Genomic DNA, 26085 nt, shown 5'->3' with positions numbered 1-26085 from the left:
TTTGTCTGAAAATTATTGAAATTTAAAAATATATTTTGAAGGAATTTATCTATTTTATTATTTCAGATTATGAATTTATTGTAGCGAACTTAAAATTATATTAGTATGTAATAACAATTAATAACAAAATAATATATAAAACAAATCTTTATATATTAATAATGTCAAATAAAAAATCTAAACAATAAGACTATTGAATTACATTATATATTAACTAACAGTGTCAATAATATATTTAAAATGTTTACGATTATATCAAAATTATATATTTATAAAATGTATTAACTATCCGTACGAACATGCAAGTTAAGATCTAGTTTCACAGTTAAAACAAAGATGCAGACTCCATCATGGAGTCACCACTACTGAATGTGCATAAAAGTTCATACAAGAGATTCGATGGTGCATATCAGACTCGCTAGATGACCGTGGGCTCTAGAGTTCTTTTAAGTAATGATATAATTAAGCTAGATCTACATGTAGCAACAGCAGATACTAACTTAATATCTAATATGCAGTGTTTAGTTTAAAAATTTGATAGTTTGTTTTTAATAATATCCGCTATTTTCAATTTCATTTAATTTTGCTTGTTTATTGATTGATTGATTTATATAAAGTACAAGAGTAATAAAAATATAAAGAATAATCACAAAATAATTTTTTTAACAAAATTAAACTATATATATTAACCTCAATATTTCATTATGATTATGATTTTTAGAAAAACTAGTTTAATATATAAAATATCAACTTCTAATAATTTATCCTTTCTCAAAAAAAAAAAACTTCTAATAATTTATTTTATCGAATATCACATTAATATAACACTGTAATATTATGTATATAGAGACAAAAATTAAAATTTCAATGCTATAAATTTATCCAAAATTTTAGTAAAAATTAACAATTATAAAATTTTAACAATTTATAAAAGATAAAACATATAGTTTATACAACCACTCATATAATGTCGAAAGAAAACACATATAAGTAAAATAACATTACATTATTTCGTACTTTAGAACAAAAAATTTATATTGTTTATTGCTGATGACAATATCCAAATATACGATGTTATCTTTGGACGCCTAAATTTAAAACTTTTGAGTTTTAACTATAAAATATATTTTTCCTAAAATGAAAATTCATGACTCTGACCATGTCTAATGAAACATTAATGTTAGTGTTAACAATTATATCACAGAATACTGACTTCTAAATATATCAAATTATTTAGGCTTAAAGTATATATGGGCTTTACCATCTTTATTCCAATGTGGGCCTGACATAATCTAACAAATAAATTATATGGTCGACATGTCTAACTAAATAAAAAATAAGTAATCTATCGAAAGATCGAATTTTAGTAACATATCATTTTAAGCCAGCGCATAGATTCTACACGGAGAAATTAGGAATATAATCTATAGAAAAAAGGAAGTTATAGATTTTTTTTTTGAATTAACTTATCCAAGACGTGGCAGAAAATTAGTGATTAATACGAAGATAATCATGTGTACAAGATATCGTTGCAAGGTTATATAACCACTCATATCTTGTGAAGAAAACATTAAAAACTTAAAATAACATAAATATTTTGTACTTTGAAAGAGAGTTTGTTCCGTGTTCATTGCCGGCCCGAGATCTAACATCTGATATTCGACATCTGACATTGTAAAAATATAAATCTTTTCTTGTTTTGTCGATCTGATTTTTAAATGTTTTGTTTCTCGGATCTTTGTTAATGGTGTTGGTTTCTGAGTTTAGTTTAATTAACAATTACTTTTTCTCGATTTTGATTTACGTAGAATTTTATGTCAGGAACTATGAATTGACTCGGAAAGTTGGTAATGATTTATTTTTTTATATTATTTGATAATTTTTTCTTTTCGTTTTGTAATTTATCGTTGATAGTTTTCATAACTAAAAGTGAATTAAACTATTTTTTTGTTGTTCATATATTATCGAAAATATGTTTAAATTATCTCGGTGTTGACACATAAAATTTTAAACTCTAAAGCATTATATATGTAAAACACACAAATGTAAACAACATAGTATAATGTAAAAAATATATATATCTCTATAGATAGCTAATTTAGCTGTATATGAGACATGACAAATGAATTTGTGTTCTAAATATTCTCTTTTTGAAGGAAACAACATAGCATACAAATAAATAAATAAATGTATTGTATACACATATTAACCCAAGTATGTCATCTATAAAAATGTCAAATTTTAATAATCTATCTTTTCAAACCAAGACATCATAATTCTATTTTTTTTTTAAATTAGTATGATAATTATGATAGATTATTATTGATAATAAAATAAATATATTTTTGATCAATCTAAATTTATTTTAAGAGAATTATTTTTGTTAGTGACTTTAATTTAATTGATGGCTAGATATTCATGATGATTCACTAATTTTTTATTTGACAATTTGCTATTAAATTTATTTATGATTAAAAATACATATGATTTATATTTGTTTGCTGTTCATATAAGTTGTGGACTACATATGAAAAGTGCAAACCATGTTTATATATAACTCTAGAAATCATGACCCAATTCCCCAAATAATAATATAGAAGAAAGTTAGAGAAGCTATATATATCGCTAATTTATAAAATGGATCACACTTTGACCAGAAAAAGTGAGAGGAGTGTGGGAGGGAGGGAGAGAGATGGCCTTCTCTGGCCTTCTTCCCCGAAGAGTAGAGAGAAAAACTCTCTCCCTCTCTCTCCCTCCTGCAACTTGTAATCGTTTCTAGAAAGATAATCCGTTTTCGCAATTCCAAACTTTGGCTAATGGCTTCTCTCTGCTTCGTTGGTTCACAGATTCGCTCGTTTCGTTTAGCTAAAGCGAGCTCACAGCAATGGAGTCGGTGGGAAAAGTCGTTAGGAAGGAGATCGACGGGGTCGGGTTCTGCTTCGGTACGGTGCAGTCTTACGATCCTTCTGGATTTTACGAGATCGTTTACGAGAATGGCGTTACGGAGACTTCGAGTTTGACCGAGTTTGCTGCTCTCCTGGTGGGAGAAGGCCAATTCGAGGAAGCGGAAACGCCGGTTCAAGTGAATGGTTGTAAGAGGAGCAGGAAGCGGCCTCGGGAGAATGTCAAGCGATACAGTAAGACGTTGCCGAACGAGGTCAATGTGATGAGGGATGTCGATTTGAACGAAGAGATTCCGGAGGAGGATGCTGGGGTTAGTGACGGCGGTTTGAGAGGGAATCTTGATTTGAATCGTGCACCTGTGGAGACTCTAGATTTGGATTTGAATACGGCGGTGCCGGAGCCTGATGAAGGTATTGGTTACGAGAAGAATTCTAGTAACAAAAGGAGGAGATTGATTGATCTGAACATGGATGCGAGCTGTGATTTGGAGGATGCTGAGGTCCGTGACTTGAATGCTGACGAGAGGGAGGGATGGTTTGATTTGAACGTGGCGGCTGACGTGGAGAACAGCAATGCTGACGTACTAGTTCAGATGAACGGAGATGGCGAAGTTCAAGAAACCAACGTGCAGGATGAAAACGGTGTCCAGGATGATCTTGAGGCTGGAGGATTTGAAGAAGTCCATGTTGCTGAAGTCTCCAGCGGTCAGATATTGGAGGAGATACAGGAGGAGAACACTGTTTCAGCGCAAGATCTCAAGGCTCCTGATGCTAATGGATCTGAGGGGGATCATGATGTTCCTGAGCATAACAGTGCTTCACTGCCAGATCTCAATGCTCCTGATGCTAATGGAACTGAGGGGGATCATGATCTTCCTGAGCATAACAATGTTTCACCGCAAGATCTCAATGCTCCTGATGCTAATGGAGTTGAGGGGGATCATGATCTTCCTGAGCGTAACAACGTTTCACCGCAAGATCTCAACGCTCCTGATGCTAATGGGACTGAGGGGGATCATGTTCTTCCTGAGCATAACAGTGTTTCACTGCAAGATCTTAATGCTCTTGATGCTAATGGAGCTGAGGGGGATCATGATCTTCTTGAGCGTAACAGTAACAGTTTTTCACCGCAAGATCTCAACGCTCATGGTGCTAATGGGGCTGAGGGGGATCATGTTCTTCCTGAGCATAACAGTGTTTCACTGCAAGATCTTAATTCTCCTGATGCTAATGGAGCTGAGGGGGATCATGATCTTCCTGAGCGTAACAGTGTTTCACCGCAAGATCTCAACGCTCCTGATGCTAATGGAGCTGAGGGGGATCATCATCTTCCTGAGCATAACAGTGCTTCACTGCCAGATCTCAATGCTCTTGATGCTAATGGAGCTGAGGGGGATCATCATCTTCCTGAGCATAACAGTGCTTCACTGCCAGATCTCAACGCTCCTGATGCTAATGGAGCTGAGGGGGATCATCATCTTCCTGAGCGTAACATTGTTTCACTGCAAGATCTCAATGCTTCTGATGCTAATGGAGCTGAGGGGGATCATCATCTTCCTGAGCATAACAATGCTTCACTGCCAGATCTCAATGCCTCTGATGCTAATGGAGCTGAGGGGGATCATCATCTTCCTGAGCATAACAGTGCTTCACTGCCAGATCTCAATGCTTCTGATGCTAATGGAGCTGAGGGGGATCATCATCTTCCTGAGCATAATAGCGCTTCACTGCCAGATCTCAACGCTCACGATGCTAATGGAGCTGAGGGGGATCATCATCTTCCTGAGCGTAACATTGTTTCACTGCAAGATCTCAATGCTCCTGATGCTAATGGAGCTGAGAGGGATCATCATCTTCCTGAGCCTAACAGTGCTTCACTGCCAGATCTCAACGCTCCTGATGCTAATGGAGCTGAGGGGGATCATGTTCTTCCTGAGCATAACAGTGGTTCACTGCAAGATCTCAATGCTCCTGATGCTAATGGAGCTGAGGGGGATCATGTTCTTCCTGATCATAACAGTGTTTCACCACAAGATCTCAACGCTCCTGATGCTAATGGTGCTGAGGGGGAGCATCATCTTCCTGACCATGTTGCTAACTCTGTTGATAAGTTTCTCTCTGATAGGGATCATTATCATCCTGTCAGTAGCACTGTTACAGCTTGCTTAGCTGATGAAGTATCGCCTGCTCTGTCAGTTAATTGTCTGACAGCCGAGAAAAATTGGATCGTTGAGGAGATCTCTTTGCTTCCGCCAAAGCCACAGTTACCTCCATCCTCACCTAATTTGAATTTGGATGGTCTTCCCATTCCGTATGTCTTTGCTACTTACTCTTTTCTGCGGTCCTTCAGTACTGTGCTGTTTTTGAGTCCCTTTGAGTTGAAGGATTTTGTGGAAGCGCTGAGGTTCACGTCTCCTAGTCTACTGTTCGACAGCATCCATGTTTCCCTCTTACAAATGCTAAGAAAAGATTTGGAAAAACTCGCTGGTGAAGATGACCAGTCTGCGACTCTTTGCCTGAGGTATGCTTATTATTTTGGTCTTGTAGTTTTATTGCTGTTTAATGGACATGAAGCTTCTCTTGTTTTGGTGCTCATGCTTTGCTTGTCGTGTATTAAATGCAGGAGTCTTGATTGGGACATGTTGGATGTGGTTAATTATCCCCTTTATGTAGTCGAATACCTGCTATTTTCTGGTTCTAAGGACGGCCCTGGAGTGGATCTAACTCGGTTTAACTTTTTCAGAAATGAGTACTTCAGACTGCCCATGGCTCTGAAAACTGAGATACTTGCCTGTTTGTGTGGTGATATGATGGATGCTGAAGTTGTGATATCAGAGCTTAATAAAAGATCTGCTGGTGGTTCCTTTGACAGGAACGTTGACGAATGTTTTATTTGTAAAATGGTTGGTAACTTAGTGTGCTGTGATGGTTGTCCAGCTGCCTATCATTCTAAGTGTATTGGTGTTGCCTTGGAACTTTTGCCTGAGGGTGTCTGGTACTGCCCTGAATGTTCATTTGACCGGCATGCGCCAGGATTGAAGCCTGCAAAGCAAATTCGAGGATCACAGTTAATAGAGATTGATCCCCATGGCCGAAAGTACTACAGCAGTTGTGGCTACTTATTGGTGTAAGTTACTTTCTTTGTTCTTGTCTTATAAGGGGATAATGCATGATCTGAATGGGATCAATTTTGTGGATTCCTCATGATAGTTTTTTTTCTTAGTAGATACATAATTTTTAAGGACTAATAGCATTTTTTGTTGTCTCACCTCAGTTGTACAACTTTATGATGATGTCTGGCAAAAACCTTAGACATGTGAATAGCCTCTTTTGCTTTTTGTTTAGATGCAATTGTTGACCCTTAGTCTTGATAACATTTTTTACCCGCAATATATGCTGATGTGGAATTTTTCTTATCATCTACTTCTAGGAACTTCTTTCATATGCTGATTTTAGGAGTTAAGATATCTCTTCATAGGTTTGCTGATGTTTTCCACCATGAATTTGCAGGATAGATAGCGACGGTTCAGGCTCAGCGAACTACTACCATGCAAATGGTGTGATGCTTGTGCTGGAGCAGCTCAAGTCATGCGGTAGTTTCTATGTTGACGTAACAACTGCAATTAAAAAGCACTGGAATATCCCTGTTACGGCTCCTCTATCAGCTCCAGAAAAACAGGCAACATCTGGAGTTAAGAACAGGCTGGAGGAAACATCCAGGAATGGAGGTTCACATCTTCGTTGTCATAGGACTCTTCGGGAGATATCAGATTCGGCTACTGAACCAGATATCCTCAATATGAGTTCTGAAGGATCTGCCGAAACTGCAAACAATGGTTTGGATGTCATGGAAGAGCCAAATATGATGAACACAAGGGAAGAAGTTAGACCTAATGCGCAGAGTGAATCGGGCTACAGAAACCAGTACATATTTGCTCAGTTGACTACAGCAATTTCTGAAGAGATGGCACGTAACTCACCTGACCGTGCTAATGATATGAGATTTGATGAAGAGATAGCTTCGACCCAGCTGAAGACTATATTGATGAAAGCCAACAAATTTCAATGGCGAAGCATCCAAGGCCTCTACCTAGATGCATGGAAAGAAAAATGTGGATGGTGTCATTCTTGCAAGTTTGGGGATGCCGGGAGGGAGAAAATTTGTTTTTTTAATATGAGTCTCGGGGCTTTACGGGGTCCTTCGGAAAGTGAGATTGCTAACAGTCAACCCATTGATAACAAAAGTCATTTTATGGCTATCATAACGCAGTTATTATCCATGGAAAGTCGATTGCAAGGTCTTTTGGTGGGTCCATGGTTGAATCCACAGCACTCCAGTATTTGGCGTGAACACATTCTGAAAGCATCAAGCATGTACAGCTTGAGACATTCATTGGTTGAAGTAAGTTTTTCCTCCTTCAAAATATTCATTTTGCAAACGTTAGTTTCGGTTTGCTTTCTTCCTATGATCATTACAAAACGCTTAATCAATTTCTATTCACTTTAATAATGTTGCTAGGGATGTTGAATGTTTTGCTTCTTCTCCATTTGATCAAACTGTCTTCAGAAGTCTTTAAATAGGATTTCATGAGCACTTGATTGTTGTGTAGTACCATTATTGATTAATCTACGTGTGCATCAATTTTTCGTTTCCTAATGAAGATTTTGTGAATTACACTTGCAGTTTGAGGCGAATTTGCACCATCTTGTTCTTTCACCTCAGTGGCTAAACCATGTCGATTCTGCCGTAGAAATGGGCTCGTCTAAACATGTTCTCATTGCTTCCACACGATCATCGTCAAAGACTACCATTGGTAAAAGAAGGGGGACATCGTTGGAGTCTGGGGTTAACCATACTACTGCAAAGAATAATGGGGGATCGCCCATGTGTTGGTGGAGAGGCGGCCGACTTTCACGGCAGTTATTCAACTGGAAGGTTTTACCTCGCTCTTTGGTCTCGAATGCTGCTAGACAAGGTTTACATTTTTCTCTATTTTGTTCTTCTACTGTCTTTAAATATTTCCCTCACTTCCATTTAGCTGCTTCATTCTTCATGCACTCTTAACTATGCAGGTGGAAGTGTGAATATTCCAGGAATAATGTATCCTACTGAGAATTCAGAGCCCGCTAAGAGAAGCCGACGTGTTGCCTGGGAAGCAGCTGTTGAGTCATCTACGACTTCAGAGCAGCTCGGTTTTCAGGTAATATAAACTTGACTGAATGTAATTCTTGTTTCGTTGGTATAGAAAAGAAATACCAATATTGAAGTTACCAAGGGTGTATTGGTACATCCTGACAAGATTTTCCGTTTCCATTTGACCTATGCATGAATATACAGTAGATGGTAATGAGATCCTTTAAGTTTTTTCTACAGATTTATTTATTTTGAATTTGTCACTCACATGGTTATTTTACTAGCATTTGCAGTTTTACATCATTTCCTGTACCGTTGAGTCCTATAACTTTGTCTACTGGTAGGATGCTTTTATAACAATTCAGTGGTTTTCAGGTGAGGACACTCCACTCTCACATAAAGTGGGATGATATTGAGAACAGTCATCTTCTTCTTGCATCGGACAACGAATCCAAAAAATCTGCCAGGCTGTTCAAAAAAGTGATTGTCCGTAGGAAGTGCATAGAGGAAGAGACTGTTAAGTATCTCCTTGACTTTGGTCAAAAGAGATCTATTTCTCAAAGCAGATATATTCCAGATGTTGTATTGAAGAATGGTCGGATGATTGAAGAATCCTCGGGTGAAAGAAGAGAGTACTGGCTGAATGAATCATATGTGCCTTTACATCTGCTGAAAGGATTTGAAGAGAGAAAAGCTGTACGAAAAACTAGTAACCCAGGAGGCTCTTTTAGACACCCTGAGATAGAAAAAGTACGGGAAAGGTCCTCAGAGAGAAAAGGATTCTCGTGCCTTTTTGAAAGGGCAGAAAGATCCGAGTCTTCTTTGTGTGAGCAATGTAAGGAACATGTGCCTTTGAGGTATGTTCTTATCACCACCCTTTTTACCTTCATAATTTTCTAGTCTTGATTAGCATAACAATCATATATTGACTACGCTTAAAAATGATTTTTCACTTGTCTTAATTGCATGACATTCGACCTTCAAAACATATCTTGTAGTTTTTTCTTTGTCTGTCTGTTAAGTAATGATGACCTTTCTTAACTGATTTTTTTGGTATGTTTTTCTTCAATGACAGTGATGCTGCGTGGTGCCACATCTGCAAAAGTGAGTCTCTCTTAATGATTCTTTTTGTTAGATAGTTTTTAGCCAAGCTTGTGTAGGTACTCTAATAAGAACCCAGCCTATACATAACACAAACGGAGCTACCCAAAACCTTCTTGAACTGAATGTGATGTTTAAAATGCATATGAATGAATTAAAAAATTTCAATGAAAAGATAACTTGAGAGTGAGGGTGCCCATAGAATTGTAAGTAGTAGTTAACTTAATCCTAACCAAGAGGTGACTTCTAACATGCTCTTTCATAGAAAATATTATTTTAGTCTGAGCTTTTTATTGATATCAGCTATGATAAATATTTCAGAATCATTTCACAAAGATCATATCAGGAGAGCGGACGAGGAAGGCATGTACATCTGTCTTCCATGCAAAAGAGCAGTGCTAGCAGAAGAACAACCCATCGTACAGAAAAGAAGGCGCCCCGCAGGGAGTCAACGTAATAAAACTGGAGCTCGGACACAAAAGCGTAAAACGGTCATACCTGCTCGCAACTCACTTCGGCTGAAGGCAGGGAGAATATCCTTTAGGGTAAAGAAACATAAAAAGGCTGTTGCAACTAAACCATTGCGACGTTCAGGCAGGCAAACGAAGCAGGTTGTTCGGCTGCAGGATGAAAGTCAAGTTCCTGGAGGGAGTGAGAAACGGAAGCTGGAAACTGAAGGAGACAGAGGCAGTGCTAAGAAAGCAAGACAAGAGAATTCCAAAACCCTTAAGAGAAAAGAAAGGTGCTCGACCTATTGGTTGAATGGACTCCGCTTATCAAGAGAGCCTGGTGATGAACGGATCAATAAGTTCCGGAGAGATGGATGTTCTAAACCTTTGAAGAACTCGGGTTCTGTTCAAGTTCGAGGTGAGTGTCGTTTATGCGGCTCGATGGACTCTGAATCCGGATCAACTCTCATCGCCTGCGAAAAATGTGAAAGTAAACCACTTTCTAACCTTCTTTTTTCATCATGATTAAAATTGCAGGAGCTAGTTTCCTTTTTTTCCGAGTCTTATTATTCTCTTTTTTGCTGTAATGATTGTAGAATGGTACCATGGAGATGCATGTGGGATTAACGAGAAGAATTCAAGTATGGTGATTGAATTCCGGTGCCATATCTGTCGAGAGAAGCCTTCACCCTCATGTCCACCTATGTAATCTTACTACTTCCCTTGCCCCATCCTAAGCTGTGAGTTTGTTATGATAGAATATTCTTAGGGTGGGATCAAGTTGGGAGAATTAGATAGGGGAAGGTGTAACTTGGAGATGTCTTTAGGAGAAGAGTATTGCGTAAGTGAATCAAGGGAAAGGAGTAACAGAAGAGGCAACAGTTTGGAGATAGTATGAAGTTAGTTTGGCTTGTTGGGACTGCTAACTTGGATGAGTAGGTACTAAAGTGAAGTGTTTGACTTAAAAGAGTTAAGTGAACAAATATGAAATTCAAGAACCAGAGATAATTTATCTCATTTGATTTCTTTTTCTTTTTCTTTTTCTTTTTATAATGGAGGAACTTGGTAAACAAGTGAAAGTATGTAATAAAGAATGTTGAATCCATTTTCTATCGAAATACTTTGGTAAATGGTGTTTGTTAGCTTTTTCAAATTTAATTTTGCAACCTTTCTCTCTTCATCTGCATTTTGGTTCTTCTCGCAACTCTTTTGTCTTATTACTGTGCTTGAGATCATGAGGTAACTGCGGAAGTTCTCGCTCAACTTGATTTTTGTCTTCTTGAAATGGAATTACCAAGAGCAGATGAGGTACACAACTCAAATTTAGTTCCTTAAAAACTTATGATTTTGTTTGATTCAACAAAATCAAATCACATTTTTGATGCTAGACAGTCGGAACAGTTTCATCAAAGAAAAATGTTTATTGATCAGACAATGTCGAGGATCTAAAGACAAACTTCATCCATTTTAAAAAAGTGAAAACTAGGAAACTCTGTGACACTACAAGTAAAAACACAAAGCATCTTTAGTCTTTGAGTAAACAAAACATAGCAGAAACATAAAGTTTGCATCACTTGGTCGACGTGAGCTGCCTGAGATTGTACTTAGCCAGCTCCTTGTACTTCTCCACCACTCCAATCAAGCACACTGTCTGTAAATTACAACACAAAAAATCCGATATTGAGTTGATAAAACCAACCAGTCACTTTGTTAATGCAAAAAACTTAGACATCAACATTGTATCCTTGCTCTCACCTTAACAATTTCAACCACGATAGACATCTCCGGGTTGTTCAAATCAACTTTGTGAGGGGCAGGAATTGACTTCGCCACAGTGTTTATTATTTTCATCCTATCAAGGCCTGTGTTCGCACGTGCTCCATACAACACAGCAAACTGCAATAACGGTGAAAGAGAGAGGTAATAAGCATTTTAGAAGCTAAGAAGGGAATACAAAAGAAGTTGCTGATAGTATTTATTACTTTCCGGGGGTTATCAGTCTCAACGGGAAAGTAGTGTTCTACAAGAGGCTTGATGGCTCTTGAAATCTCTTCCTCTGAAGGATAACACGCCACTTCAATTGGTAAAATTCTTAGGATGAACCTAAGCATCGCAAGATAGTATATTAGCAAAAATCCGACAAAGGTATAAGAGTTATAGAGTTCTTAGTATGATGGAGCTTAGTTAGGAAGATCAAACCTTGACATATGTTTTTTGGTTGCAGCAGCAGAAGTCATTGCATGCTGGACAATATCTTTGGGACTTGGGTCACCATCTCTCCTTTTCATTTGGATGAAGACAATACCGTTGCAACCAGGATCTAACTTCATAAATCGTCTCTGTAAGAATGAAGAAAGCAAAACGGTTAATAAGACACTTATGATCCCCAAAGACTTAAAGACATACACTCAAGATAACAGCATACCTTACTCTTGTCACCGAGCTCTTTTAGTTCAGCATCAATCAACTTATCAATAGACTTCTCTGCATTTCCATTTACTTTTGCTGATGCAGTTGCTTCTTCCACACATGGCTTCTTTTTTGGAGGTTCTTCTTCAACAACATTCTCTTGTTTCTCTTCTTCTTTTTCTTCGTCCTTTTCAGTTTGTTTGACTTTACATGAACCTTCGCTTGTTAATTCTTTCTCATCCACCTGTTTATTACCGCCTTCACTCACTTCTTCCTTATCCCCAACCTCTTTGTTCTCCTCTTCCTTGTCATTACTACCCTCATCATCTTCCTCTTCATCCTCATCCTCGCTATAGGAAAATGTGACCTTTTTGTTAATTGGGTTCTCAAGCACCCCAGAAGAATTCATTTTCAAGCCAGTCCCATGCATTAGCTCCTCAAAAAACTGTGACATGAATAGATTTACAATTAAGAAACACTCAAAAGGTTTAAAGAGCTACTCAAGCTCAGAAACATGGAAAAGAAATCAACTTTACGAGGACCGAAACAGTGAAGCTAAGCAAAATATGAACAACTAACTCACTAGTGAGAGATTGAATCAATTTAAGGAATAAAAGAGAGAAACTTTACGGAATCAATGACGTTAATAGCTTCCTGAGAAGCTTGGTATTCGCGTCCGCCATCGCAAGAGATGAAAAAACCTTGAACCCCTGGCTTCAAAGGGTAAGCTCCCTTCTTCTTTGCTGGTCTCTGCAACAACAATCAAGTAAAAAAATTAGGCGCAAATTCATAGACAAGACATAGTGTGGGAACATAAGATAGTGAGAATGAATACGTTCTGAGGGAGGTAACGCTGCTTTCTCTTCTTGCTCTGGTCACCGGTAGCCATCGGTCGGAGACGGAGAAAGGTCTTTTCTGAGTTTTCAGTCGAAACATTACTTAGGTCATGCATGCCTGTGTGGGCCTCTTGGGCTTTTAGTCTTGACCCTTTAGTAAAACATATTTCTTTACGGGCTTCAATACATGAATATATAGATTTATAGAATTTTTTATAAATATTAAAAAGACATTTGTATATGGATTTTTGCATGTACTAGTTGGCCGGCAAAATAATAGTATGGATTTTGCATGTGTAGTACCTGACAACTCAGCAAAAAATATGTTTTTCGTCAAGTTTGACAATGTCGTTAAGAACTTCAAAAACCTTTTAACACTAGCCCATAAACAAGATGAATTTTGGAGGTGATATCAAATGCTCTTTAATATATGATTCAACCTACGTTGCACGGAAGCTTCATCGGACGTCCGCTTCCCGCTTCGGAACCGGAATCAGAATCGGAACCTCGTGGAAGCTTGCGGAATCTCGCTTCCAAAACGTTTCTAAAATATTCTATTTAAAAACCTGTTGGAAGCTTATGATTCCGTTTTGGAATCACGCTTCCGTTTAAAAAAAAATACAATGTATATCAATAAAATATAAAACCATAGTTTTCATCTATATAAAATAAAAAAAATTAATAGTAATGAATATTGAGTTATAAATATACAAATATCAAAAATAATACTATAAATTATCTTTATGCATTGAGATTTTTTATTAAAGATATAGCACATATTGAAACATATTGTGTCAATTATTTATGAAGTATTAAAAATAATTAATATAATATTTTCTGTAAACATAATTTATATGTATTTTTACAGTTTTAATATAAAATCATTTCAAAATTATTATAAATGAATAAATGTTTTATTTCAAATTTAAATCATATAAGTTTTAGTCCTAATTTTTTTAAAATTTTACATATATATATAAATATATAAATATATAAATATATAAATATATAAATATATTTATATATGGATATACGCTTCCAACACGTACCCGCTTCCTAATATTTTAAAAAATCTCGCTTCTGCGCTTCCTTACGCTTCCGCTTCCACGTATCCGCTTCCGTTTCCATGTAACATAGGATTCAACTCAATTTATTCACTATCTGCACAAGTAGATAAATAAAAAAAATAAAGTATAAGAAAATCCTCAACTAATATAACTCGATGCAAAATCAAATCTGTTTTTTTCACAAGTCAATGAATTGAAAGAATCTCTACAATCAAAAGGATTAAACAAGAACTGCAAACGAGAGAGACCGCCTTGTCTTTCTCAAGTCCCCATGACACACCATTTTAAACATCACCAAAGAAGTATAAAAGAAAGCTATAACATGAAATCTGTTATTTGCAAGTCTCTTTCAATCACTCACTTTACGTTTCCCTGTGATCTGTACAACCAACGTTGCTTCAACGTATTAGACAGTGGAGAAGTTAAGTCTACCTCACGAACAAAACGATTATACAGATAGAAAGAGTTCTCCTTTTTCTCCATTACCTGAGCAAAAATTCTCTGCATCACAAGTATTTCCATCTTTATCCTGTTATGTGTATTCTCTCTTCTCCATGAATCTGAGCATCTTCTAATATTTTATCCACTCCGTATTAAGCTGTGTATTTGCATAGGAGGCCACAAAAACTTTTGCTGGTGATGATTTTGGTCAAAGAGATATCTTGGAGATGCTCTACAGTTACAAGGGGTATCTGTTTGATCGGTTTTGTTCAAACCATCTCGGACCTGATGGTTCCCTACGTGAAGAACTCCATCCTTCTCTCCAGTTTCTTCTACTGTTACTGAAAGGATAATTAACATCTGGCTCTGCTCCAGATGTGCTCGCTCCATCACGTCTCCTTTGTGAATTTTGCATCTCTTCTTCAAGATCATACTGAGAACGCTGCAATAAGTAGCACAAGAACATAAATACCAGATATAAATGTCAAACTTAATTCAAAAACTCAAATCACATTTTTTTAATTCCCAGACGAGAAAATGAAAAGAGAGCTGCAACGTGTTTATTTGTTGAGATGTTTTTACCTTTGCAGGGTCTGAAAGCACAGCATACGCTTCTCCAATCATTTTAAATAGTTTATCAGTATCTCTGCGTACTTCTTCTCCTATCTCCTTCCATAATCTCTCATCTTTACTCTCGTTTCTTGTCAAAGACTGACCAGCCTTCAACAAGTTTAAAAAAAATTAAGCACTTATAATAGTCTGCAGCTGTTTGCTTTCCGCAATAGAGCTGAATCCACAAGCTCGCAAAAGTAAACAGTTTCAGCATATGAAATACCTTGTCGGGATGGTGTTTGAGTGCGGCCTTCCTATATGCCTTTCTGATATCTGAAGCAGAGCATGATGGCACTACACCCCTGCCACAAAGTAGGTCCCATTCTAATTAGCAAAGCATTGACATTCAACTCATATACGAACTAGAGCATGTAACGCAGACATTGGCGAAATAAAATCAAATAAGCAGGATAGTCTACTTACAAGACGAGGTACATATCCAACGAAGTTTCTTTCCTTGATTTCTCTTCCAGTTCAGAAAGTCGCATACGAGCTTGTCTAATGTCGTTGGCCAAATTAGTTACTCTGTCGTGAATCCCAGAGGTTTTCTCCTCCATTTGCTTGGTTAGAATATTCACATATCTATGCATGTCACTCGCCGCCTGTCCATAATCCCTCAGCATCTCGAACAACGTGGCCCGTCTAGAAATAGCCTGAGGAAAAAATAGAAAAGGATAAACAAATTAAGTGACATAATGGAGTACTTTTTTAGACAATAGGATTAATTCATAAAAGACTCGCAGCCAAATATTTCTATACAAGTGTTCTACAATGACACTGAGACCTTCCAACTACATGTTGTGGGCAGCAGAAACGCAACAGAACAAACCAAATAAGGAAATTTGCTAAGGAAGAAAACCTTTGAGTAATTTTGGTCGAGAGCAATGGCAAGACTGCAGTCTGCAATGGCGTCAGAGAGTTGACCAAGAGCTTTATATGCCGCAGAACGATTACAGAAACACACAGCTGTAAAAGAACGTGATTCCACGTTGCACGACAAGGCTGCTGTGTAATGTTCAACTGCTTCAGCGTGTCGTCCAGACTTAAATGCTTCATTCCCTGCCGACTGCGATTTGGTAGGAATATCAAAACGGTAACAAAAGTGAGAAAAATGCAGACCTAATGCGATGTCTTTATATATATACAACTAGCTCACAGGTCAAGGTGAAAAGGAGGGGCTTGCTCCGAGGAGGTAGAAAATACCTTAAGGCGCAACAACTCACGTATGGTAGCAGCCAAAGGGATGAAGGATTCAAGAGGTTTGTGTCCATCTCTGTATCGGAGTGCAAAGACGAGACCTGTCAGATTTCATCTCATCTAACAAAAATAAACGTAAAAGGAGTGCATCTGAATCACCTTTTTGTAGCAGATAGTAATTGTTCTTGCTTCTCTAGAGAATTAATCGCCTCCTCAAGCTTTCCCATATGGAAATATGATTTAAGCATGAGACGACACCGCCAGATTCCAAAGTTTATATCCTTGGGAGTGTCATCAGAATCTGGGTATTTATTAGCATCTACGGGAAGAGAATTCTTTCCAGCCAAATCAATTGTCTGCTCACAAAGCTTTATTGATGCTTCATACTTCTCAAGCTGTAGCAAAATATAAAGAAAGCAGGTTTTTTTATATTTTCCTGTATGAATTTCATAGTTTCCTACTCATATTTCTCTGACGTTTTAAAATGAACACTTTCAAGTGATACTCTGACGATGAGTGAAACATACCATCAAAAGCGCCTCTCCTTTCATGATGAGTAAGTTTTCAGAGTATGGACTTATCAGCAGAGCTTCTTCCAATATTTCCAAAGCTTTCTCAGCATCAGTTGATGTTCTGAGCTGCAAACGACAGCCAGCTTCATGCATGCATTCCGAAACTCTCTGCAAGACAAAAACAATATTGACTAGTCAGAAAGAAGAATGTGTAAATGCCAGTCTTCTATTTGAGAATATGCAGAAAATATTTAACTGGATACAGTATAATACTAAAGAAAGAGATTCTGATACAGATATCAAATTCTGCGCAGCAAATAGAAGGATGATCAATCTCCATCATGTAATAAGAAACAACTAAACACCATAGCATAACGTAATTCTATAGCCACGCATCTCAATGAAAAACATCAGCCATACAATTAGTATGGTTCAGTCCAGATCCTGAATCAACTAATATAAATTATAAGATCCAATCTACAAATAAGGCCTTTGGAAAAATAAGTGTCCGACAAGTGTCCTGCTATCATATGCTATTTCATAAACAAGAAAAATTTACAAATAACATTGGGTCCCTTCAAAAGAAGAGAGAACTCTACCTGTGCCTTTTGTAGACCTTCAGAAGCCTCTACACTGATTTTGCGGTCCACGCAGATGTCACTTCCAGTTTGCAAGCATTTTTTAAAGTACCTGGATGCGTCTTCAATCTCCCCAAGTGAAAGATAACAACTACGAAGAAAAATCCCAAATCAGCCAATAAGACATTGTAAGAAAAGTTATAATTGCTAACTGAGGACGAGCATGACTAGCAAGGTAGCCCAGGCAGCTTAAGCTTATTGCACACAAGAGAAAATATCACATCATTCATTTCCCAGTTCAAGCTCTCGTATCAAAATCTTAAAGTTGCCAATAATGTTTATCTTGGCTCGTTATGAAATATAAGAAGGTTTAAGGAAGGTCGATTCTTACTTTCCAGCTCGGACTTGGACTTTAAGGAAGTTGGGGTCTATTGAAGAAGCCATCGTACAATCTGCTATTGCTTCTCTCATTCTTCCAAGGGCCATGCGTGTTGCAGCACGGTTGCTGTAGCAAAGCATCAGTGCCCTGAGACAGTTTCTAGACGTCTCGATTTTAGGCACTGAATCTATCCCTTGACTGTAAGATTCCTCAGCTCTGGAAAGATCTTCATTTTTGTAAGCATTGTTTCCTCTGGAGAAAAGGCATTGAAAAAAGGTCAGATAAACATAAAGATAGAAGTCAAGCAAGCAACGATAACAACTAGACAATCAGAACACTAAAATGGGCACTGAGAAACTTGTAAACAACCTTAATCGCCATTTTTCACATGCTTCTTGCGCTGCATTAGACGCATCTTTTTCGTCTCGTGCTTTGTCCATCACAGAATTATTAATAGGCTTTTGTAGACGAGTAAACGGATCCCTTTCACTGGGTTTCCCCATGGACAGGTGTGACTGAACACCAGTTACCGGCGAGTGTTGTGAAGATTTGAATGATGAAGCATTTGGAATTAAGATATATGGATCCTGCCCAAGTGGAACTGGATACTTCTTCCTGCTGATACGCTTAGACGTTGATTGTTGCCCTTGCACTCCGGAAAACGATGAAGCAGAAAAGGTAAAGCTGGAGCTAGCAGCATTTGAATTAAACAGGGGGTGGTTGTCATTTTCTTGCCTATCAGGCCTATAGCTTGAAGTAACCTCACTTTCTGAAGCTGAGGCGAAAGTATCACTACTAGTTTCCATCTCTTCCGCTGCTGTTTTAAAACTTTCCGTTTCAGCCCCAGATATAGAATCTTCAGCAAGGTCATCACCCTCAGCACATTCGCCAGTATTAAGTCCCTCAGCTTGATTGTTATTAACTTCATCCTCCTCGTTTATGTCCATACGTTCGGTTGCAGCAGCTAGCTCTGCATCAAACGCATCATTTAAAGCAGAAGGAGGTATGTTGTCAGGATTCGCAAACTGATCTGATCCAGCAGAGAAGTCTCTAGAATCTGCAGTCTCCTCATAAGGAGATACATCCATTGGTGAATAAGAATCAGAAACCTCGCTCGTTCCTTGTGGAAACGCACTTTCAGCAAAAGCAAATTCATTTCCAATATTAAGCTGGACTTTCACAGGCTGCTTAACCCCTTTCCTTCTCCCTCTTGAGGCACCAACATTGTCCTTCTTTGCATTGAACCCCAGTTTCTGGTCCAAGCTAGAAAAAGGATTTGGCTTCAAATTGGGGGTCTTGAACTCCATAAAATTGGTCCCCCCACTCTTTCCATTACTCGAAAAACTGAACTCGGGAGGATTTACTGTAGAGGTCGTCGCATCATGAGCGTTTCTAGGCGGTTCTGTACCTACAAAACTATAGTTCATCGGACATGAACTGCTAAAGCCATGAACTTTCTTCTCACTTCCACTTCCCTGAAGTGATTCTGCCGAAACGTTCTGAGCTGATGCATGCCGTATGTTGATCCCATCAGTAGCTATACCTCCTCCAACATAATCCATTGATGCTTTGGCTTTGGCATTATGAATCATCGCCTTCTCTGAGATATTCAACTTCTCCAAACCTTCATGGATCACATGTCCACCTGAACTCCACGAAGAAGAAGAAGAACCAAAGCTATTATCTTTGCTGGGATCAAGATTGAGTTTATTCCTCAAGAGAGATTGAAGCTCATCATCATCCACGTTCCTACCCGCATTGGAACGAGAATCCTTGATATTGAGATTCTGCATATCACCAGGAAGCCTAGAATCAAAATGCACATCATCAACCTCAATCTTCAGCTTCCCCAAATCCTCCAAAACTTGGTCACCAGAGCTCGATCCTCCAAACACAAAACCTTCGCGAACGCTGCGGCCGCCAAATCCGGCGTCGTCGGGAGATCCGCGGTAGAGAAAGGGGTTGAATCCCTGATGAGCAGGCAAGGAATCGGAGGTGACGGAGGAGGGTTTCATCACAGGCTTGACTTGCCTTCTGACCTTGGAGAATCTCGGCTTCGAGAGACGCGAATTGAAAGCCGGGTCAGGGTTATTGGTGCTTCGACCCGACGCTGAGAAGACCGGATTCAAGTCCCCGAAGTTGCTCATTCCCCGTTTATTAGATAGACTCTCTCTTCGATTACAATTTAGGGAGGAGAAGAGGTCAGGTCAGGTCTCTACAGGCGACATGGGAGATCGATCGAATATGCTAATCGGAAAAAAAGGAAAGCGAACATTGAATTTCTTTCAGGATGTGTTTATGGATCCATCCATCTGATGATGATGAAGAAAGACGACGATGAAGTTGTTTTCAAAATTAATTTTTCTGAATTAAGAAAAATAAAATTATTATTTTAACAACAAAATGATTGCTTTGATGTTACCATTTTTCCTCACCACCTTCCAAAGAGTTCTTTTCATTACCCTTACCCACACCATACCACATGGTTCTCAATCTAACCGCACACCTTTTTTTTTTTTTTTTTTTTTTTTGTCTAAACTCAACCTTTTTCAATTGGATCTACCACTTTACACACGAGACATCTATTTCCTACTAGGTTTCTATCAATGTAGCTGCAAAGCTGTGATGTATGTAGATAGATCTTGAATCCAGTGTCCCAAGACGTCTCCAACCAAAAGTTATCATTTATTTGCACTTTGACCTTTTTTTTCTCCAATGCGTAGAGCATTAACTGTCTTTTTGACTTCATTTGCCGCATCTCAATTACGTACTCTCTCAGTATCAAAATAAGTGATTTTGCACCCGCCATTAAAAAATTACAAAAGTTTATTCGATCTTTCTTGTTTGTAACCAATAGAAATAATCAAAAACATAAAATTACATTTATTTTTTTCATGAAAACTTGAAAATATCGAAACAATTTGTTTTTCTTAAAACACCATTTAAAGTGACACAGAAGAAGTATTACTTTAGTTGTCGTTTTACCGTTTTCAAAATTAGTGTTATTTATAATTTTTCAGCAAAATTTATTGACTTTATATTATAATATATTTTTCTATTAGTTTAAATATGGTTAAGTGTAAAAAAATTTCCTAGGATAGTTTTTTTTAAGTTTTTGTCGTAAATATAACCTTTCAATGAAAAAAATGAACAAAATAAGTTTTATTAAAGGGTAAAAACGCATTTTTACTCTAGAGTTAATTTATCTAGATTTAGAGTTTAGAGTTAAGAGACGGAGTTTTGGGGATAGAATTTCAAATTAAAAAAAAAAATTAAAATTAAAATTTTCAAAATAAATATGAGCTATTTTGGTCATTTTCTTTTTTGAAGACTATTTTGTGATAAAAATTTAAAAAATGTCATTTGAGAAAATTGCCATTTAATGTATTGGTAATGATATTTTTATTTAGTAAATATACAAAATTAAATGTTTTAATCCATGTGTCTAATTTTAAAACTATAATATTACCTAATGTGCTTATTGAGTGAACTATGAAAATCACCCAAGAGCTTTGAACAATACCACTAAGCATGGAAGATATGATTCAACTTAGTATATGGTATTATACTAAACAAGTGTCCAAAGTGAATTGAGATTTCTCAACGCTAAAACTCTTATAATTTAGCTGCACATAAGGAACTGTGGTAAATTATATAGTAGTCTAAGAAACGGCTTAATGATAATATATATATAATGTTGCAGAACCTTATATCCTTCTTTGGTACAATCAGAGACTCATGTGGGGTATTACCCCTCCCCCCAACACAAACCGGAACAACCACATGAGAAACCAAAGCAAAGTGAAATTAAAGCACAAAATAAAGTTATCCATATAGATATTTGTCCTTTTTAAAGTATGTCTTACGCAACCGCTTGTTAGTAGTATAGTATCATCTGATTGCGATCTTAATGCGATATTATCATCATCTCTCCTACCTTCTTTCTGTTTCTCCATTTATATATATATATAGCTTACATATACATTATCCTACTTCCTTGTGTATGCCTTTTTTACTGTCTGCCAAACCCAAAACAAAGAAAAAGTTATCAACATCAAACATTAAACACTGTGTATGAACTCATTCCCAACATTCTAGATCAAAGAATGCTTACCTTTATTACATACACTTCTTGTAGCCTCATCTTATCCATTAGAAGAAAAGACCTGAGTCCAAAACAAAAGGGTTTGTTATCCTATATATAAACCTTGAAAGAAAGAGGTTTGAGAGTACACTGACCCTTGGCATTTATGAGGTGAAGAAGCCTACTGCACCAGGTTACTGGTAGTGGCTGGTGGCTCATCTCCATTAGTAGAGGAGACGGAGACTCCAGCATTTGCATTAGTTTCAGCAGAATCATCAGTAGCTGTTGCAGGAGGGAAGAGATTACTAGGAAGAACAAGCTCTATAGGGCTTCCAGTGTCGGTTTCACTCTCGTTGGTCCCTTCTTTTGCACCGTTTGAGTAGTTATTGCTGTTAATACCCTTTGGGTTGGTATCATCAACAACTGCCACAACACAAAAGCAACAACAATAACGAGATTTTGAATCATAGTTAAAACTTTTTCACATTCAAAAGTAAGAGTGTTCACTTCACCAAACCTTTGAAAGCATCTGCGCTAGTGAGATCAGATTGAATATCAGGGCTTTGGTTGATGGCAGGTGAAAAATAACCAGGAGACCCAACAGAGAAGCTACGGTGATGATTAGACACTCCTCCACTATTCTTGAACTCAGGAAGCTGCAAATTAATAACGCGTCTTCTTTCAAGTTCAATAGCCCTATGCAGCTCAGCTTCCTCCATTTTCCTTCTCATCATCTCCCGCCTCTCATAGAACATCTTCGAACCTACCACATAGAAAACCAAACCAAGTTAAGTTAACAACAAATGCAGAAAGTAATCGAAACAAGGATGATACTAACCAAGTTGGGGATCAGGATCAATCCCAGAAGGACTGGAACATGGGGAGTAATTCCCACGCTCCATCTGCTGCTGGAGCAGATACTGATGCTTCCTGCTATCACTTCATTTAACAAATGACACATTGAAACACACACACACACAAAAAAGACTACAAGGAAACTTCAAGGGAATAAAACAAAGGCAACATACTTGTCAAAGGCTTTGCCTTTTTCTTTGTAAGGTTTGACAAGAACACGTGAGTCGCAAATGAAATGAGGATTCCCTCTGGCTAGTACAGCCTTCACAGTCTCAGGCTGCGCAAATGAAACAAAGCCAAACATACGCTTCTGTTGGTATGGTATCCGCACATCTTGCACTGTTCCGAATAGGCTTCACAGACAAAAAACAAATCAATAATGTTTGAAACATGATCTTTATCCAACATTTGTTTGAAAAGAGATTACCTGAAGTAAGTTGCAACGTCCTCATCCTTAAACGTGCTCTCAGCTGGGAATGTCAAGTAGATCTGTCTAGCTGCCGAGTTTGACAGATCACCAAACTGCATTGCCATTAGCTCCATCCTCTCAAGCCTTCCCGGGCTGCTGCTCCAGTATCTTTCATCACCAAAAGGCAGTGCACCATCTCTACATCAAGAAGAAACCACAAAGCTCAAAACTTCAAAACAAAAGCTGCAACCACACAACTAAACCTACTTCAAGCAAATATCTATGAACTAATTGTGAATGAGTAAGTTCTAATGTTACCTAAGAGCATGCTGATGCAAGAGAAACTCCATTCTTTTCTCGTAAGACATCTGAGGAACCCTACCAAGGAGCTGAGAAGCCAGCCTCTGCTGCTGATAAGCCATCTTCAACCTCATCATCTCCTCGTGCTGCCTACCAAAGCTCTCAACTTTCCTGGACGAATCAGCCACAATGCCATTACCATCAGCGTTATCCGGAAACCCTCCGTGGACAAACTTGCAGCTCTCTCCGTTCTTACACAACCCTCTACTGAAATACACACAAGGTTTGAATCCCGCGCCAAACCCATCTTCTCCAGACCCAAAAGACGCATCTGCCGAGAAACTCCTCCTGTGAAGCAGATGGGTCTCTCCATTGTTAACCGAGTAGTCTGTAAGATCTACAGCTTCCTCGGTTTTCGAATCGTCTAGAAACGAGAGGTAATCATTTAGCTGCTGATCTTCCAGTAAATCAGATTCAGCACCAGCAGCATCTCCGTTGCTTTGGTGAGAGCTCAAGGGCTTCAAGATGCTTCCATTAGTAAAGCTCACACTGTTGACTGACCATGGAGAGGTGGGAGAAGGAGAAGAAGACGGAGAGTTTCTTCTGAAATCCATAAACCCATTAGAGAGAGGGCTTCCTCCTCCTCCTCCTCCTCCTCGGCCGTTAATGGGTGGACGAGAGATGGGGTTAAACGGAGAAGGAGACGTCGGGGTAGAAGGCGAGGTGAAAAGACCTAACTGACCCTTCACTTTTAAGATAATGGACTGAAGAACTGTCTCAGGTCCAAGAGCGAGACGCATCAAGTCCTTCTCGCTAAAGTCTTGTAAGAGAAGATACCCTATGATCTTCGGAGCGTAATCTGGCTCCAAGATCCTTATTTTCGTTAAAAGCAAAGTTGTCGGGTCGCCGGAATCCATTGTCTGCTTCACTCCAAAGGAACCAACTTTAGGGTTTCGAAAACAGAGGAGGAAGAAGAACAGAGGAACAAGAGAGAAAGATCAGAGCTTTTTGAAGCAAGATTAAAAAAAAAATCTTCAAGTAGATAAGAAGAAGGGAGGATCCTCCTCTTCCTCTTTACTCGCTTCTTGTTTTGATTTTTCTGATTTTTTTTTTTTTTTTTTTAATTTGAATCTCACTCTTCAGTCACTCCTATCTTTATCGCTCCAGTTGGTGCTCTCTCCTTACTGGTAAGACCACTTGGGGAAATGTTCTTCTTTTTTTAATTTTTATTACAACTTTCTAGGAAACTGTATTTTCCTTTATTTCTTTTAAATGACGGATAAAAATGGTTGATGCTCTTGCTTATTTTATACACACTCTGTTTAGTAATATACGGATTGTTTTTCTTATACGAAGATCTCTCTGTGTATATACAAGGTTTGACGAAAAATAGTATATTTAGGCTGATTAGTTAAACGCAATTAAGGAAGTTAAGATTTCACAAGATTTTTCGGTACTTTGTATTCAATATTTTCATAAATTAATTTTATAATAGCAGCGCTTTATAAGGAAAATTATGTAACCTTTTCTAAACGATGGGAATATATAGTTTTTTAGGAAAAAAAGGGCAAGAATTAAGAAAAGAAACATATATTTTTAGTTTTATGTAAAAAAAATCTACAAGTACTGTTAAATCAGTGTCAGAGAATGGCGCGTGTGGATGCCAACTTTTTATTAGACAGGCTTTTTCCTTTCCACCGGCTGTGTATGCTACGCGCGCGTGGGGTCAATCTCTCTTTTAAGGAATCACGAGGGAGTTTTTTTTTTTTTTCACTGTGCGTCGTGTAACGTTTTTTTTTTTTGTTTGTTGGTATGCATTATTGGTTTTGATCATAATAAAAGTCTTTTGTGATGTGAAATAACTAGACGGTCGTGATTAACGGAACAAGAAAATAATTTCGGTGCGTTTTGTCTCAACGATTGTTCCCATGTGGTGCGGTGTGTGTCCTTTCTTTCTGAGTCAACTCGGTCCTGTTTTAGGTTTTATATAGGTTCTTCCGGCGGGGACCTTTTAAATGGTTTGGCAATAACAATCGTGTCGGAGATTTTTCAACCTTGTCATTGTGTGTTTGAGTCCCTAAACTATACTAGTTTGGATAATAAAAAAGGAGAAAATGTAATAAATGTAAAGAGTTTTATTGATCTGTTGATGAATGTTTAAGCTGATAAAATATGATTAGCTCAACTGATTTGTTGAAATGAAAATCGAGATTCAACAATCACAATGACTAAAATTGCAAACTAGTTAGATTTGTTTAACTATATTGATCACAAATCAAAGATTTACATATGGTTTCGGACTATAATCAAAACCTACTAATGAGACTTCAAATGGTAACAAATAGCAGATTAGTAACAAAAATCTCTAACTAGCATTTATGTTATTATTAGAACCGCATTGCAGTAATTTTACACGTTATCATTCAAAAATTATCATCTTATATTAAAACTCTTCGTCACATTTAAGATCCAAAGACTTTTACATGATTTAATTTAATTGAACTAAGTTAACTAACCATATTTTAGTATCTGTTGATCTTTTGATTTTTTTTACCCATCTTAAATTGTTAATACATTAATGCCAACAAACGCAATTGCTTCTAATACGAAGGGGATTAGTTCCCAACACTGTTAAACTGTTTTCTAGAATGGCATTAGAATCATTCTCTTATCGCATTGAACCACAAAATAAAAAGTAGATAATTATACTATATTATACGTATATAAAATAAATAACTTAGACATACGCACTCACATGGATCCAGGAAGGACATATGCACTAGCATACGACTTCATGGATTAACCAACCACTCACCAAT

At 37.6% G+C, this 26085-nt stretch overlaps 4 protein-coding genes across 11 annotated transcripts; 1 reads left to right on the top strand and 3 right to left on the bottom strand.

Moving 5' to 3' along the window:
* The first annotated feature begins 2660 nt into the window (after window positions 1-2660).
* LOC125593132 (DDT domain-containing protein PTM-like) lies at window positions 2661-10717 on the top strand. The gene is made up of 9 exons (XM_048769250.1): window positions 2661-5424; window positions 5527-6030; window positions 6414-7305; window positions 7588-7879; window positions 7977-8104; window positions 8413-8894; window positions 9113-9141; window positions 9460-10077; window positions 10184-10717. The coding sequence occupies exons 1-9, from the start codon at window positions 2885-2887 to the stop codon at window positions 10294-10296; spliced, it is 5598 nt and encodes a 1865-aa protein (XP_048625207.1). The 5' UTR covers window positions 2661-2884; the 3' UTR covers window positions 10297-10717.
* Window positions 10718-10988: 271 nt separating this feature from the next.
* Window positions 10989-13086, bottom strand: LOC106424592 (YTH domain-containing protein 1). The gene is made up of 7 exons (XM_013865352.3): window positions 12832-13086; window positions 12627-12746; window positions 12013-12441; window positions 11787-11926; window positions 11570-11690; window positions 11343-11483; window positions 10989-11238 (listed from the first exon to the last, which is right to left on the bottom strand). The coding sequence occupies exons 1-7, from the start codon at window positions 13084-13086 to the stop codon at window positions 11158-11160; spliced, it is 1287 nt and encodes a 428-aa protein (XP_013720806.2). The 3' UTR covers window positions 10989-11157.
* Window positions 12371-20068, bottom strand: LOC106424589. Of its 7 annotated transcripts, none has more exons than XR_002661158.2 (16): window positions 17988-20020; window positions 17631-17870; window positions 17261-17390; window positions 16677-16829; window positions 16309-16544; window positions 16156-16225; window positions 15812-16018; window positions 15376-15605; window positions 15176-15254; window positions 14923-15060; window positions 14386-14782; window positions 13882-13993; window positions 13136-13433; window positions 12832-13001; window positions 12627-12746; window positions 12371-12441 (listed from the first exon to the last, which is right to left on the bottom strand). XR_002661158.2 is itself a non-coding variant. In XM_013865350.3 (11 exons), the coding sequence occupies exons 1-11, from the start codon at window positions 19763-19765 to the stop codon at window positions 14579-14581; spliced, it is 3465 nt and encodes a 1154-aa protein (XP_013720804.3). In that variant the 5' UTR covers window positions 19766-20068; the 3' UTR covers window positions 14061-14578. The 7 variants fall into 7 exon arrangements, 1 of the variants encoding a protein (XP_013720804.3); XR_002661159.2 differs by having other exon boundaries at window positions 12832-12983; XR_002661160.2 differs by having other exon boundaries at window positions 12832-12983; window positions 13277-13433.
* A 1220-nt stretch (window positions 20069-21288) lies between these two features.
* LOC106372344 (zinc finger CCCH domain-containing protein 55) lies at window positions 21289-25120 on the bottom strand. 2 transcript variants are annotated; one of them, XM_013812542.3, is made up of 8 exons: window positions 23285-25120; window positions 22985-23164; window positions 22731-22910; window positions 22541-22641; window positions 22220-22465; window positions 21858-22125; window positions 21733-21784; window positions 21289-21637 (listed from the first exon to the last, which is right to left on the bottom strand). In XM_013812542.3, exons 1-6 carry the CDS (start codon window positions 24181-24183, stop codon window positions 21884-21886), a joined length of 1848 nt encoding a protein of 615 aa, XP_013667996.1. In that variant the 5' UTR covers window positions 24184-25120; the 3' UTR covers window positions 21289-21637; window positions 21733-21784; window positions 21858-21883. The 2 variants fall into 2 exon arrangements, with proteins under 2 accessions (XP_013667996.1, XP_048625208.1); XM_048769251.1 differs by having other exon boundaries at window positions 22541-22632.
* Between the last annotated feature and the right edge of the window lie 965 nt (window positions 25121-26085).

This window comes from Brassica napus, chromosome C9, assembly GCF_020379485.1.
Source record: "Brassica napus cultivar Da-Ae chromosome C9, Da-Ae, whole genome shotgun sequence".
NCBI lineage: Eukaryota > Viridiplantae > Streptophyta > Magnoliopsida > Brassicales > Brassicaceae > Brassica > Brassica napus.
Note: the sequence above shows the minus strand (reverse complement) of the source record. Positions and strands in the feature narration are given on the sequence as shown.